Source organism: Delphinus delphis, chromosome X (genome assembly GCF_949987515.2).
Source record: "Delphinus delphis chromosome X, mDelDel1.2, whole genome shotgun sequence".
Classification (NCBI taxonomy): Eukaryota; Metazoa; Chordata; class Mammalia; order Artiodactyla; family Delphinidae; genus Delphinus; species Delphinus delphis.
Window position 1 is genome coordinate 119010873 of NC_082704.1, and position 16481 is coordinate 119027353.

Here is a 16481-nt window from a genome sequence, read left to right on the forward strand (position 1 = left end):
ACTCTTGTATATGCTATTTGGAAATTCAGCCACTACGGCAAGCTGGCAGAATATAGGACATGGCCCTTGGAAAGCGCTAGACTGATCAATATTTAAGAATGCACAGGCAACAGCAACAAATAAATGAAGCAAATGCGATGGGGATGCAAATCAATGAGGGGTATGTATACCCTCAAAATAAGCACGAATCCCTTTTCGTGGCAGGAAACAGTGCAGCACTAAATGCTCGACAGTTCATCGCGCAGTCCCAAGAAGCTGGTCTTGCATAGAGAAATGATTTCTTCATACTCAACATGGCAGGTGACCCAATGTTGGTTCAGAAAGCAATGGATAAGCAAAATAACAGGCTGAATACAGGAGCCAGCAACGGCTGGTCACGAGTGAACCCACTAGCATACTTGCAGCTTTCACTACGTTCACAGTTAATTTTTCTTTTCCAACAAAGTAAGTGCAAATATCTTTAATCTGATTCAGTAACATAACAGCCAAACCTCAGGAACCAATAAATAAGGACGCTGACACGCCAATACCCCTTGGCCTTTCAGACTCAAAGCTTCACCAACACCAGCCTTCAACAGGAGGGGGCAAATGTTTCTTGACTCAGCAATTGTGTTCCATGTCCTTGTACAAACCGTATCATTTACACCCACCCACGGGCCCCCACAGTAGTTACTAAACTCATAACACAGCTTGAAACTCATAAGGGGTTAAAGCTATAAAATGCCTACTCGCCAATGTATTTTTTCTAAGTTTCATTCTTCTTCCCTTCCTTTTAAACAAAGCTTTTGTTTCCGCTGCCCCCAGTGCATGACCGTTCATTAGGATGACATATCATTTGTTTATTTCTTTTCAAATGACACAGTTGTATTTTTCTCAAAGAAACTGCCATCTTGTTTCTAATTAAACATGATGGATTCAGGGTCCTGGTTTGCCATCTGGGCCATATGTCTCAGAACATCCTTTTTCGTGATGATGCCAAGAAGTCTCCTGGAGAAGAAACAAAATAGAGAAAAGAGGTCAGCCTCGCAATACCGACTCATGCCTGTCCCTAATCCCCAGCGTCCTTTCCACCCGGGCACACGGAGAGACATTTCCCAGCCTCCCTTGCGGATGGGTGGGTCTAACTGAGTGAGCTCTGGCCAATGGCGTGTGGGTGGAGGTGAGAGATACCCCTCCCGACTCTCCTGCACATTTCCTCTCTCCTCATCTGCCAGCCCAAGACGGAGGAGCCAGTGAAGGACTCTGAGGTCACAGAGGACTGAATCAGGAGTCACCAGATTCAAAGACCTGGGTTCTGGAATGGCTGTGTGGTGCAAAGCCCACATCTGCTGCAACTCACACTGGATGTGAGTGACGTGGGAGAAAAATTAACCTTTATTGTGTTCGGCCACTGAGATTGCAGGCTTGTTTATTACAGCAGTAAGCCTATGATGACTAATATGCTCCCCTAAATTCCAAGACTATAATCAATTAAAAAGGGCTTACAGAAGCCATTGTCAAAACGTGACCACACCGCAGAAATTCCAAGCGTGGGGCATTTTAAGCATAAGAAATTTTAAGTATAAGATAACAATTGGTTCTATTTTTATTTATTTATTTAATTTTTTGCAGTACGCGGGCCTCACACTGCTGTGGCCTCTCCCGCTGTGGAGCACAGGCTCCACACGCGCAGGCTCAGCGGCCATGGCTCATGGGCCCAGCCGCTCCGCGGCACGCGGGATCCTCCCGGGCCGGGGCACGAACCCGCGTCCCCTGCATCGGCAGGCGGACTCTCAACCACTGCACCACCAGGGAAGCCCGGTTCTATTTTTAAATCTATCTTACTGGAAGGGTAAAGTTTCATCTCTGCCCATATATGTAAATTACCTGCTCTTTCATAATTCCATGGTTTTCAACTTATAAAAACGATGCCACTTCTCAGGGATCCTGGTATAGAGACACCTATACTGTATACTGCCCAACTCCAGGGAGCACCACTGACAAACTCGACAACGTAAACAGTGCCCCTGGATCATGCCTCACTCTCGATTTTATTAAATACTTAAATAACCACCTGCTGGGGTCAAATCATGCCCCCTGGGGAAAGTGAAAGGTTTGAAAGAAGGGGATGTTTGCAAGTTCTTCAGAGAAAAGAAGTTCCATTGCCAAATTAGTTTGCAAAACGCTGCTCACCATGTCTCCATCATCCCCAGGAAGAGGAGAATAGAGAAGTAAAGGACGGCAGTCTCACCCTGGAATACTGTACGGCTATTGAAATGACAGGTTTCTACTCTGTATCTGGGTAAAATGATGATACACCAAAAAAATCATAAAACACAACTGTAATACACTGTCATTTATTTAATTGAAGCCAAACTATGAAACTCATCTCTTACTAACAGGAAGTGAACATGAAGAGGGGCCGCAAGTACCTGGAGCAGTACTCCAGTCAGTGACAGCTGGTGAAAGGGACACTGGTTAGTGAAACTGTCAGCTAGAATTCTCACTTCCTTGTCCCTGACCACACTGGACCTTAACCTTGAAAAAGCGATCGATTTCTTGTGTTAGTTTCCCCATCTATCACACCGGGGGAGACAGCAGATACTACCTCTGCCCCTCCATCTTATAGGAACATCTTCAGGTGATAGGAAAATAGCAAAAAGGGCCTTTAAAAGCATGCTAAACGAAAAGAATAATGACAATACAGATGACAAAACACTGAAAGAAAGCACCATGACTAACATGATAATCAAAAAAAAAAAAAAGATGGGGAAAAAATGTAGCAAGCACAAAAGAATTAGAAAATCAACATTTTGCAACCCCCAATGTAATCATTAGTTTAGCCAATAATTATCGATGGATTCCAAAACCATCAGGTAAATGGTTGCTGGAAAACAGAAAATTCACATGGTCTCAAAGTATCCCTCCACAGATTACGTACAAAGAGAAAAATGTCCCCTTACTACAGAGGGCTCTGGCCATCCCCACCTCATCCCAGTGATGGAGCTTATCACCAACAAAGTCAGAAAAGCTGACATTATGACATCATCTACACTGGAACACTGCCCGAAACTCGAAACTACTTAAACCAAATCAAACCATGAGGAAGCAATCAATCAAATTCAGAATGTGGGACTACTGGTCTGGATTCTTAAAAAAAAAAAAAAATCTATGTCATAAATATCAAACAAAAAAGGCAGGGAGCCGTTCTAGAGAAAAAACAAAAGAGAAAAAACAACCAAATGCGATGTCTGAACCTTGAAGGAACTCTGGATTGAAATTTGATATGAACTAGGTATTGAGTGACATATTGAGTTACCATTAATTTTGTGTAATTATGGCTCAGTGGTTATGTAAAAGAATGTCCTTAGTCTTAGAAGATGTATGTGTCATACATAATTGGCAAAACTTGGAAGCAACCAAGATGTCCTTCAGTAGGTGAGTGAATATACAAACTGGTCCATCCAGACAATGGAATATTACTCGGCTCTAAAAAGAAATGAGCCATCAGGCCGGGAAAAGGTGTGGAGGAGCCATCTGAGAAGGCTACACACTGTGTGATTCCAACTCTAAGACATTCTGGAAAAGGCAAAATGATGGAGACAGTAAGAGGATCAGTGGTTGCCAGGAGGTGAGGGGAGGGAGGGATGAAAAGGCAGAGCACAGAGGACTCTAAGGGCTGTGAAACTATTCCTGATGATACTACAATGGTGGATACATGTCATTATACATTTGTCCAAACCCACAGGACGTACAACACCAAGAGCGAATCCTAATGTAAACAATGGATCGTAGTTAATAATAACATCTCAATACTGGCTCATCAACGGCAACAAATATAACACACAAATGCAAGACTTGACAGTAAGGGCAACAGAGAGAGGACCAGAGAGGGAACTCTGTACATTCTGCTCAATTATGCTGTAAGCCTTAAACTGCTTGAAAAATAAAGTCTATTAATTCAAGAACACAAAATTCTTAGGGGGAAGAAAGCGGTTGCCTGAAAGGGGGTGGGTGGTGAAGGAGGACAGAGCCAGGAATTGTTCCTTCCAGCTGTTTAGAGCTACTTGACTTTAACAGTGCTCATAGATCACTTCAAACACATTTCTAAAATTTATAAAAATACAGTAAAATCAAAGATGCCCCATAAAACAAGATGCTATTATACTAAACCTGCCAAGCTGAGTCTGTGTCCTGACAGAGTTAGCTTGGTCTGCTGTAACAAGGCACCATACACTAGGTAGGTGGCTTAACAACAGAAATGTATGTTCTCCCAGTTCTGGAGGCTGGAAGGCCAAGATCAGGGTGCTGGCAGGTTTGGTTTCTCCAGAGTCCTCTCTCCTGGGCTTGCAGACACCACCCTTTTGCTGTGTCCTCACATGGCCTTTTTCTCTGTGCAAGCATCCCTGGTGTCTCCTCTTTTTCTTCCTTTTTTTTTTGCGGTACGCGGGCCTCTCGCTGTTGCGGCCTCTCCCGCTGCGGAGCACAGGCTCCGGACACGCAGGCTCAGTGGCCATGGCTCACGGGCCCAGCCACTCCGCGGCATGTGGGACCTTCCCAGACCGGGGCATGAACCCGTGTCCCCTGCATCGGCAGGCGGACTCTCAACCACTGCACCACCAGGGAAGCCCCTCCTCTTCTTTTAAGGACACCAGTCCTACCAGATTAGGGCCCCACTTTTATGACCTCATTTAACCTTAACTATCTCCTTAAAGACCCCATCTCCAAAGACAGTCATATTGGAGGCTGGAGCTTCAACATATGAATTCGGGGATGGGGCGGGGGGCACACAGTTCAGTCCATAACGGTCCTTCAACTCCCTTTAAAATCAAAAAGGAATAGTTAGAAGGCAAGCAGCTTACGCTTGTAATACACCACTAAGAAAGCTGCGATCATCAGAGAAGTGGCAGCACGTGAAAAGGTGAAGCACCTTCTCATCCGCGGTGGGAGGAGTTCCGTGGCTGGCGGCCACCAACTGGCAGACACTCCCTCAGCTTAAAAGGCTCTTTTGTTCTTGCGGACATTTCTTTTCTACTTGAAAGCCTGGCTGAGGACACTGCCCTCCAGAACACCTGGGGAACACCACTCAAATTGGATGACGTCCATGTTCCTTGGTAGATGACAAGCTCCTTGATTTTTTTTTTTAAAGCCTTTTTGAGCTTCCTCCAGTTCTCCCCTCACATAGACGCTCAGTGAGATGCTGATGAAACCAATGCCGCTTTGAGAAAAAACGACTTGTTAACACACACAGACACCCTCCCATATCTATAAAGCCTGGGTTTTGTTCCCTTACAGTCATCCTGGACATAATAGCAAAAGGTCAGGCACATGCAGTCCTGACAACCCCGTCTTAAAGCTTGGTAACTATGTCTGAAAGTCAAGCTGGTTATAATGGCTCTGGGGAAACATGAATTCAGGAGCTGCCTTGGGTTCTGGCATAAATTGTGCCTGGCCTGTGACAATAAGTATCAGAAAAGAAGAAAGTTGAACATCCTCCCAAAAGGAGGCAGCATTAAATCCAGCGGGGTTTGGTAGTGGTATGAGATGTGCTACTTGATGTAAATCAAGTGTTTAAACTTCCAGCCCCTTTGGGTAGCAGTTCAAGTGAACCTGTGGAATGGTAAACAGTCCATCTATGACCATGAACATAATTCACATTAGAGCAGCTGGGCTCCTGTGAGAAGGCCACGCCCCAAGGCCCACCTAGCAGGGCTTGGTGGAAGCTGACACCATCTCCCCTGCTCGCTTTTTCTTTCTAGATCCTCTGTGGAGAAAATCCCAAATTCACTCTTGGCCACTGGAGGCTTCCTAGACTCTGGCCTTAGGGAGACAAAGACTTCCCTGGCTCCTGGTCTGCTTTTAGGATCACCTGGGAGCCCAGGCCCTGAGAAATCCTGCAGACAACGCGAGTCAAGGGTACGAGCTCAAGTGCTCGGCCTAGAGCAGGGAAGGCACATGGCGACGGAATACATCAAAAACGCGAGCTGGCTTGAGCCGTGCCTGCCCTGGCTCAAAGCCCGAGAAGATGAAAGTCCCCGCAAACAAGGATCTCTTGCCAGCACTAATGTATCAGCATCTGTGTTTGTTTAAAATACGTAGAGCGAGAGAGAGGGTGCGATTGTTTTCTCGCAGAACATTCGGAGCCAATTTCGACACCCAGATCTTCACAGGAAAACCTCACGGGGCTCCGTGAGGTGTGAGCGGGCGTTGAGGGCAGCATTTCCTGCCAGAACTGGAGATTCCAATGATAACTGACATTGGATTATTATTTTAAAGGAAAAGAGAAACTGCTATACACTTGAGACGACACGGCTGATCACGGTGGTATTTCTGCCGAGCGCTGGAAATTCAGGTTCATCGGTGGGCTTCAGCAGTTTGCAAAGTGGGGACCCCAACCAGCAGCAATCTCCGGGAGCTGGTTAGAAATACACATTCTCGGGCCCCCTCCCAGGTCGGAGGGGTCAGTAGCTGCAGGGGGGCCCGGCACTCTGGGTTTAACCTAGAGGTTTACTCCTCCGGGGGATTCTGACGCCTGCTTAAGTTTGAGAACCACTGACTTCCTTTAAAAACCACCAGCAGAGGGCTTCCCTGGTGGCGCAGTGGTTGAGAGTCCGCCTGCCGATGTAGGGGACACGGGTTCGTGCCCCGGTCCGGGAAGATCCCACATGCCGCGGAGTGGCTGGGCCCGTGAGCCATGGCCGCTGAGCCTGTGCGTCCAGAGCCTGTGCTCCGCTAACGGGAGAGGTCACAGCAGTGAGAGGCCTGTATACCGCAAAAAAAAAAAAAAAAAAAAAAAACCACCAGCAGAAATGACCTCTAGCCTCAAACACTTATTTATTTGTTCCTTATTGATTGCCCCTCTCCATGTGCAAGACACACCCCAGCTGCAGTCAGAGCTAAGAAGGACACTCGTCCCATCGGCCGAGATTTCTCTGGGTCAAATGCAAATTCAGCTCCTTGCAGAGCCATGAGCAGGGCGGCAGGAGGAAAGCCCGGCACCGATGTCTCCACAGCCCATACCCCACCTCCCAGCCCCCAGCCCATAAAGGAATCAACTGGGCAGAGAATCCTAGGTTCCGCGCTACCTGGACCCAGCCAATCTCTCGCTCCACCCAAGTTTCTGAGGCCCTGGAATTTAGGGAGAGCCCCTGAGCCCAAGCACAGCCCACGGAGCACTGCACCTCTTACATCATCACGAACCTTTGCTCTCTGCAGTGCTGGTTTCCTGGTTCGTGATAACACAGAGCGAAAGCAATATGGCTGCGGCGGAGACGATGCCATGGGCCACCAAATCTCTCGGCTCTGCGATAACGTTTGAACACGTGAAGTTGTTTCGAACCGACCGATGTATTAGGGAGTAATTTGAGCATACTGTGAACCTCACGTTTGCTTATGGGTGATTTCATCCACAGGAAAGTCCAGGAGGACAGAGAAAGATGCCCCGGCCGGGAGCACCCAGGGGCATGGGAATACTCAGCCGCAGCCCTCGCGATGCCCGCTTCCACAAGCCAACTGCGGGGCTTTCTCAAGGTGAAGGGACAATAAACGGCCTTTTTGATACACTTCTCAACCATTTAATGTGTGTAAATGTCTGACCGCTTTTATGAGATTGCCATCTCTGTTTTTTTTGATCTGTCACTGACGAAGTGTTCGAGCGTCGTGCGCCTAACCCTATTTTTCTCATCAGCCCTGAGATCCTTGTTGCTCGTTTCTGCAGAGCACCGTGATGTGGAGGAAAGTGTCGTCACATCGCAACGTCACAGCAGGACAGACCGAACCTTCTCCCAGAGCCAGGACCACTGCGGGTGGCGGGGGAGCCACAGCCCCTCCCCGTGGGCTTCTCCCCTCGGACTCCACCTTCAACCTCAGGGCAGAGACAGGAGCCCCACCTGGAAGCCTGAGTCCCAAGCTCGCTGGCAACTCCTCCTCCTGGGCTCACCTACGGACATCTCTTCCGAGCACTGCCACCCACCCCCCTGCCCCGGTCCCCGCCACTCCCCCAAGGGCTGAGCCCGCGTCCCCTTCATCTTGTTCCCCCCAGGGTCCCGCCACTCACCCGCTCCGCGTCACCAGGCACTGGCGGAGCCCCAGCTTCCGGAAGATGTCCACCACCGTCTCCATGGGGGTGTGGTCCGTGACGGTGAAAGGGCTGAGGTTCAGGACGCGCCGCAGCTTCAGGGGCTGCGGGCTGTTGGCTGGCAGCTCAGGGGGCTCCTCGGTGAAGTACATGACCGAGTCGCTCACGATGCCCTCCTGCCTCTGTCTGGCGTTCTCTGCAATGGGCGAGCAGGACGGTGAGCCTCACGAGACTCCCTTGCGGAGTCCCTTCCCCCACCCCATCCCACCCCATCCCACAGCAACACGCGACTTCCCTCCCCCAGCAGCCTAGAATCCCACAGAGGAGGGGCGCGGAAGGCAGACTCTACATTCTTAACGAGGAGCTTCAGCCAAACATCTGTGAAACTGGCATCTCTCTCTCTCAAGCTAATGCTGCGCGAGACCCCCCTGCTGTGACCTGATCATTCACTGCCAAAGTCTTGCAATGCGGGCCTGACCAGGCTACTTCCTTTAGCGAATGCACTGCTTCTGCCTGGAGGCCAGGGCACCCAGCTGGCCCAGGGCCTGCCACCTTTGCTTTCCTGACACACCTTCACCTCATCAGGGGCTGAGGTTTGACGTGAAAAGAAACCTCACTTAGCTGCCCAATGACCTTAATACATGGTTTGCTTTTTTTTTTTTTTTTAACAAACTAACGTATAACTGGCCCAGATGGCATTATAAATCCTGAAAGGAACAAGAAACCAAGAGGACCATCCTAGGCTCACAGCCCAGAAACGCAGTTCAGTCTAACTATGACCCTTGGGACCAAAGAAATAACCCTAGAAAAGCTGCATTCCCCCCACCCCTTGGATCGCCTCTCTTAAATATGGGCCATTTGGTGGATTTCTCAAAGAAAGATAGTAAAACTGTTATGGTAACAATTAGCCTATTTCTATCTGTAGGCGGGCCCACGTGAAAGAAAGCTGAAGAAAAGTAGGGTAACAGGAACTCATTAGAAATACAGCTTTATGCGGTACTAGAAACCTAGGCTATTTTAAGTCACACATGAAATAAATCCATCGGTCTCAAGATATTTCTCCAAGGCGATTTTCCTTCTGTTGGAATTTTAATCTTTCTTTTGCTTCATGGGAAAAGGTTAGGGAAAATGTACAGCAAGGCTTGCCTTAAAATGGATCCTGCTTTCTATAATACTTTTTTTTTTTTTTGCCTTCTCAAAGACTACTATTCACCTATATTGTTCTTTGAAAAATAAAATTCTAACTGCTGGCTCTAAAGCTATTTATTACAACAGAGTACTCTAATGGAAAACTGGCAGCATTCGGGGTCAGACTGAGTTTGAAAAAGGGTCTCTGTTTAAAAGGGGAACAGAGGGCCCGCTGGGCAAATGCCTGCACAGTATGTGGGTCAGGTTCAATCGAGTTACATCAGATGGAGTACAATTCAACCACAAATACCAGATGACACTGATGCACAACATGCTTTCAGCCGTAGGTGCCACACAGTACACACTGTGCATTTCTCTCCTAAATCGAGATGGCTCTGTCCTGAAATGCTAAGGTGGGCGGCAAACAGTCAACACACACTTATCGCCCATTTTCATAGACCGACTGATTCTCTAAAAGTCCCATGCAACAGGAATCCCATCTATTTCAACAATCCAGTTGAACATCAGGATTGGATCAAGCCACAAAACCCAATCAAGAACTGATCACATGGATTTGCTGAGCCCCCTCATAAAACCAACTACAACCTAGCCAACTGTCAATTCACTTGGTGAAATGAATAACAAGCTTCTATTGCCTCTGAATCTACCGATTGAGTTAGAAGCCCTGATGCGAACAGCACCTAGCTCCGTGAATTCTTGATCAGCACTGCAATCCCAGTGCCTGCACAATGCCGAGAATACAGCAGGCACAAAACAGGTATTTGCCAAGTGCACACATGCGTCAGTCACAAGTGGATGAACGAGTGGGTAGGTCTACTGAACGTCGGTGTCCTTGGCTCTGCCTGTCATGTAGAACAGAACCTATCTCACAAAGTAGGCATTAGGAAGGAAAGCCCTGAGCTATCCACTGCCAAACAAGAATCAAAGGCAACAGCTGGGGTCAGAGCCGGAGACCTGAGCAGCGCTCCTTGGTACTCCAAGAGTAGCAGCTGTGGCTCTCTCCAGAAGGGCTCTCTGTGAGGCCACTTTGGAGCTCTATTATAAAGACCTATCTTAAAGCCTTGATTGAACTTTGGGCATGGAGGTACGACGCACAGCCAAAAGCTGGTGAATGGAAGAATCAGCAAGAAAGCTCTCCTCATCTCTCTACTGGGGGAACCATCTACTCCCACTTTGGACAAGAAATCATCTGTCACCAAAATGCCTGCAACAAACTCCAGCATGAAAGTTCACAGAGGGCAGAGCCTGGCTGCTGTCATCGCTGTGCTCCCAGCTCCCGGGACAGCACCAGCACATGGTGGATGCTACACGAAATATTTCCTGTACGAAAGGGTAAACCAAGCCCTCACCCAGCACATGATCCAGTGCTATGAGAGTATAGGCTCCCAGACCCCAGGGACTCATGGGAACCTGTGTTAGAAAAGAAGCCAAAAAAAAAAAAGATAGCCCAACATTACATGTGTAAAAGGCCTAAAAGATAAGAAAAGCGCTAAATATTAACCAGAACCTTCTACGGTGTTGAAAATGTGGGCACCTTGTTAATTTTCCCTTTGCTTCTGATTTCCCCAACATTCTGAGTATTACTTTTACTTTAAAAAATGTAATAAACTTCATTTTTGTTGTAAAGATCGTTTTTGTTACGTCTAAACTTTTGTTAGCCCCTAGACTTTTTAAAATTGTTGTTAGTATTGGTGGTCTGCTGTTCTATTCTACCACAACTACTATCAGTGGCTGCGGCTCCTGAAAAATGATGCACCTTTTACGAGCGCCTGTTAAGGTCATTCAACCTGACATTCCACTTGCTAGCAGCAGTAAGATCATAATGCCAGGTGCAGGGAGGGTAATGAGGAAAGTGTTGATAAAGTGAATTCCACAAACTATGATAGGCCAAGAAATTTTAAAAGACTGGAAATAATCACATATCCAGTAAGTGATTACAATGGCTTTAGAGCAATGGTTCTCAACTGGGAGTAATTCTGCCTCCACCCTCAGGGGACATTTGGCAATATCCGGAGACATTTTGGGGTCTCATAACTGGGGGGATGGGGTTGCTACTGGCCTCTAGTGGGTAGAGACCAGAGATGATCCCACAGTGCACACGACAGCCTCTATCAACAAAGAATGATCCAGCCCCAATGTTAATGGCTTTAAGGTTGAGAAACTCTAATCATGTTTTTAGGGAGGTAATACGCTATCATCCTGTTCGTTAAAAATGCTTCCATAGGGACTTCCCTGGTGGCGCACTGGTTAAGAATCTACCTGCCAATGCAGGGTACACGGGTTCGAGCCCTGGTCCGGGAACATCCCACATGCCGTGGAGCAACTGAGCCCGTGCACCACACAGCTGAGCCTGCGCTCTAGAGCCCGCGAGCCACAACTACTGAGCCCACGTGCCACAACTACTGAGCCTGCGTGCCTAGAGCCCGTGCTCCACAACGAGAGAAACCACCTCAATGAGAAGCCAGCGCACCGCAACAAAGAGTAGCCCCCTCTCATTGCAACCAGAGAAAGCCCGCGTGCAGCAACGAAGACCCAACACAGCCAAAAATAAATTAATTAAAAAAAAAAAATAAGAAAAAAATGCTTCCATAGATAAACAACACGGTCCTACTGTATAGCACAGGGAACTATGTTCAATATCCTGTGATAAACCATAACGGAAAAGAATATAAAAAAGTATGAATATATCTATAGGCATAACTGAATCACTTTGCTGTACAGCAGAAATTAACACAACATTGTAAATCCACTCTACTTCAGTAAAAAAGTCAAAATAAAAAAAATCTTTTTTAATTTTAAAAAAGTTTAGGCAGATGCCAGACATCAAAGGTTAAAAACATGCTTCCATAAAACAGACATAATTGACAAGAAAGGTTAAAATGGAAAATTAGAAGCAACTATAGTGGTGGTCAGTACAAAGGTGATGTGGTAAAAAAGTAAAAACTATTTAGAAGAAAAGGCAGATGATTTTCTGACAAGTTACAGTTTATAAGGCATGCAGAAGTCCCTCTGCATGTATTTTTTCATCCCCAGCAGAAAGAAGCAGATGCCACCACTGTTCTCCACGGCCTATCCCCATCATTAACAAACAGCTCTCCCAGGAAGAAACCTTTTTATCCCTAAAGAACCCGTCCAACAGATCTGACACGCATCTTGTTGTTCAGTTCTGGACATGGATCCCTTTCTGCAAGTGGGCCTCTTCCACATGCTGGAGAATCACCATCAAATCATCCACCAGGTGAAAAAAATGAGAGTTCCCTTAACTCTGGCCCATGACTCTAACTTTCCATCCCTTTAATCATCTTTGCGGCTTCCCACGGAGTCCTTTCTGGATCCAGCCTCACTTAACTGTGGAACTCAAGACTAGAGGAGCCTGAGCCTGCTGAGCACAGAAAGAGCCTCGTGTTTGCAGAGAGCACCAAGAGGTAAAGTCCCATCTACCAGGAACTTGAACAAGGGCCACATATGGCCCTACGTGTGAGTACGTGACGGTGAAAGGGCCACGTTTCCAAGGTGCTGTGACTAATGGCTCTCCAGCAAAGACAACAGCTATGGTCTGGCATTCCAGAGAGAGACTGAAAGGAAGACATGTTCAGCTTCACGGGAGCAACTGATACCTTTTTAAACATGACACGTGAGAAAAAAATCTTTGCCTCATTTACTACTTTTTTCTTATCTTGGATCTATGTAAAATCTCTGCTCCTCAGTCCCCTGAAAGGGAAATTGGCATGGGATCGTTACTAGCTAAATGCTTACGTCCTATTTCTATATTCGCAAAAGGGCGTCTAAGTCTGCAAATACAGGTAATGAATTTCTCCACCGGAGTACAGGACTTTTCTATATCCACGGAGCAGGAAAACAGCTTTTCAAACTGCTCACAGCCAAACACTCCTTGCTTTCCTGCAAACCATGTAAATGGCAGCTTCCACACTCTTATCGGTCTGATGGAAAGCATAAAGGTATTATTTACACCCCGTGTTGCCTCTTCAGACATTCCAAACATAGCTTCTAGGAGGGCACTGGGTTGGCAAGCTTAAATTTCTTCTCTAACCGGCTGATGACAATTACTGTTTCCCACTTGATTACAGTAATGGGTTTCAGCAAAATTAGTAAGCTCTCTCTTAGCAGGTGTGCCTGGAGCTACACAATAGGTAATGGATTCCGTGACATTTATTACTAGAGTGTTTAAATTTCAACCTTTGCTTAAAAGATTTTAAGGATTGAATAAATTTTTAAAGCCTGCTGATTACATTAATTTAAAACAAACCCAACCGTACTATACAGCTTTTTAAAAAAAAAAATCTCATTATTTATAAGGCAATGGTCATGCCTAAAGGCACCTACCTGTTAAGCAACAGGACGTATAATAAAGAGAAGCATCATGGAGCACTTGAAGCACAAATGTACTTTCATGTCTAAAACATAAAATCAACTGTTGCTTTGGGGGAGGGAAATATGTTTGAGCAACAAGCTAAAATTAGAGGCTATATAGCTCATTGAAACTTATTTTTATAAAGCCTTTGATGAAGATACTTTAAAAACATTTTACAAGCTACTTAACATAGCGAAGAGGTTTTAGAAATTCAAAGGGAGAGCCTAAGAAATAGTTAACAAAGGGCAGGGATAAGCTAAGGTGTGTTCCCGGTGGGGCGTTCTACCATCATACCTGAAAAAGTCCCCCTGGCAAACTTCACAAATGTCGTGGAAGTACAGTCATCAAGGGCACACGTGAGCCATGTCGTGGGCCCCGGTGTACCGTGAGATGCAGGGGTGCTGAGCCGGCGCGCATTAGTGTTTACCATGCGCCGCGGATGCGCTCTGCGGCTCCCTGCCCCCGCTGCATCAGGAAGTCCGGAGGGAACACCCTGGGGGAGCCCCGCTAAGGCCTGCTGCCCCTCCCTCCTGGGCCTCCAAAGACTCACACCGGGCCTCTGCCTGTGGAATCCTCCCACGTCCCGCTCCCCTTCCAAGGCGCTCATCCCTGGGCCATCGGGAGCCCCGGGCTGCTCTGAGCCGCCCGTGTCGGGAACAACCAGCTGGGCATCATCCCCTCTCTGCTCTCCCAACTCAACAGCCTGCCCCTCAGCCCAGCTGATCCAGTTAGCGCACGAGGAGGAAAAGCATCCCACGGAACTGACTGCACCCACGTGGGTCTCTAACTGATGGCACCGGACATCGTGGCGAAGTGACGGGCTTGAGCGGCGCCGAGGGAGGCGTCTGAGGCAAAGGGCTCAGCATCTGAGCCGGTCAGCCTGCCTGGAAGTCTGTCTCTGCGAGCAGCTGGCCCGGCCAGCCCAAGCTCTCCCACCGCTTCCTGCTGAGCTTCGCCCAGCAAGTCCCTAAAAGGCGGAGCGCGTGTGTCCTAGCGGGAGCGGCCCAGGGGGCTGCTTGCAAATGTGGTGCTCGGTGTCCAGCCAAGAATGCCTCCGACAAGACACTGTCCCTCACGGTGTGACTTGGGGGCAGCAGCAGCAGCATTGAGAGGGAGCTCGGGAGAAATGCAGAGTCTCGGGTCCCACCCCAGACCTACGGCAGTCTGGCCAGACGCCCAGGTGAAACGGAATAAGCATTAAAGCGTGAGAGACCCTGGGCTGAAGCCCTCCGACCCTCGTGCACTCTGTCGAACCTCTTTGAGAATGTCGGGGCACAGAGCTGCTATTCGTCTCCGTGAAACGTGAGCCTCCCTGCTTTACTCACTTATGGCAGGAATCAGCTCCCTCCTCTGGGCGAACCCGATGAGGCGCTCCGAGTCCCTGGAGACGACCACGGGGAAGCCGTTGTAGTCGGTCTCCTTGATGAGCGTCTCCACGTCCTCGACGGTCATGCTGCCCTGGGTGAGCACGGACAGCGGCGGCTCCCCCCGCCTTGGCCGCATGACGTCGGTGGCCAGCGTGCGGTGGGTGAACTCGTCCTTCACGTCCAGGAACGGGTACCCATTTAAGTGGATGTGGGCCTCGTAGATGCCTTCCTTCCCAAAGGCATCAGCCACCCACTTGCTGGTCACGGCTGCTGCCATCAGGGGCACGATGTACTCGAGACCACCCGTCAATTCAAACATGATAACCACCAATGACACCGTCATCCTGGTAACTCCACCTGCAACCAAAGGGAGGAATGAAATTGCAGGACTCGACTCCACACCCACAAGAAGACATGAACTGTGGAAACCGAGAAGCCGGCTCTACCCTCCCGGCACCTGTTCTACTGAGACAGTCCAACACGGCGCCCAGGCTCGGACCTCTGGGCCAGAGGCCAGACTCGGTAAACACAGCCTTGCATCAGGAGCCGTAAGTCACATCTCCCTGAGGGGCTCTTCTCCCATGAGGGACAGCAAGTTGTCTATTCACCCAGGACCACACGCCTTGCTTTTTGGTGAGTGGAGCCTACTTGGGCTTTGCAGGTTTCTGACTCAGCAAGCATCGCTCTCTACCAGAACCCCTCGAGCTGGAAAATTGCACAGACTATCCACTATTGTAGATGGTACAGCTGCAAGATGGTGGAGACCCCATCAGCCTGGGTCCCTGGATGACTGAGCAGAGAAAAGCCCTCTGCTACTCACACACACACACACACACACACACACACACACACACACACACACACACGGTACCTAGGCAGGCGGCAGCTCCCACCATGGCATAGAGCCCTGGGGTGACGCAGTCTGCTCCGGGCCTGCACCAATTCCTAAAGATGATCCAGTCGTGGTGATGGTAAGCCAGTTGCTCCACGCCAATTCCCACCATCCTGCCTGCCATGGCCCCCACAGCCATGCTGGGGATGAAGAGACCGGACGGGATCTGTGGGGAGCGCAGGGGAAAGAAGCATGAGGGAAGGGGGCCCCGTTCCCGCCGCCCCGCCGCCGGGAAACTCAGGCCCCCCTCGACGAGCTTGCATTTTGCTTCGGTCTTCAAAGGAGGGGCAACGCTTCAAAACATGGGTCACCTGGGAAACCATGGGACCAGTGATTTCACCTGCTTGGTCGTATCTACTGTGACCTGGAGAAAATGCAATTTTACACTTTCATTTCCTCGCCTTCAAAAGCTGGCCTAGTTTGTCTGCTGTGGATAAAAGAATGATAAGCCCCACTGCAAATAACATTCAAACTGCACATCTGTCACTTGAGATACTCACCACTTTCTCTCTCCCCTCACGTGCCATTCAGATTAGCTTTTAAAATTAAATGTCAAGCCACAGCATGAAAATGGAAAAGCAAGGCCTCAACTGTTCACAGGTCAAAGAAAGAAGCTAAAAGCATCAGTGTAGCTGCCCTGCATCT

At 48.5% G+C, this 16481-nt stretch overlaps 1 protein-coding gene across 3 annotated transcripts in view; it reads right to left on the reverse strand.

The window, feature by feature from the left end:
• Positions 1-445: 445 nt before the first annotated feature.
• The window catches only part of CLCN4 (chloride voltage-gated channel 4), a 73515-nt gene continuing 57479 nt past the window's right edge, over positions 446-16481 (reverse strand). For all 3 annotated transcript variants that reach the window (XM_060002228.1, XM_060002226.1, XM_060002227.1), the window contains exons 9-12: positions 15816-16002; positions 14903-15301; positions 8036-8252; positions 446-987 (exon numbers count right to left, since the gene is read on the reverse strand). In XM_060002228.1, the coding sequence (XP_059858211.1) occupies positions 897-987; positions 8036-8252; positions 14903-15301; positions 15816-16002 (894 nt within the window). In that variant the 3' untranslated portion in view covers positions 446-896. The remainder of the gene's footprint in view (positions 988-8035; positions 8253-14902; positions 15302-15815; positions 16003-16481) is intronic.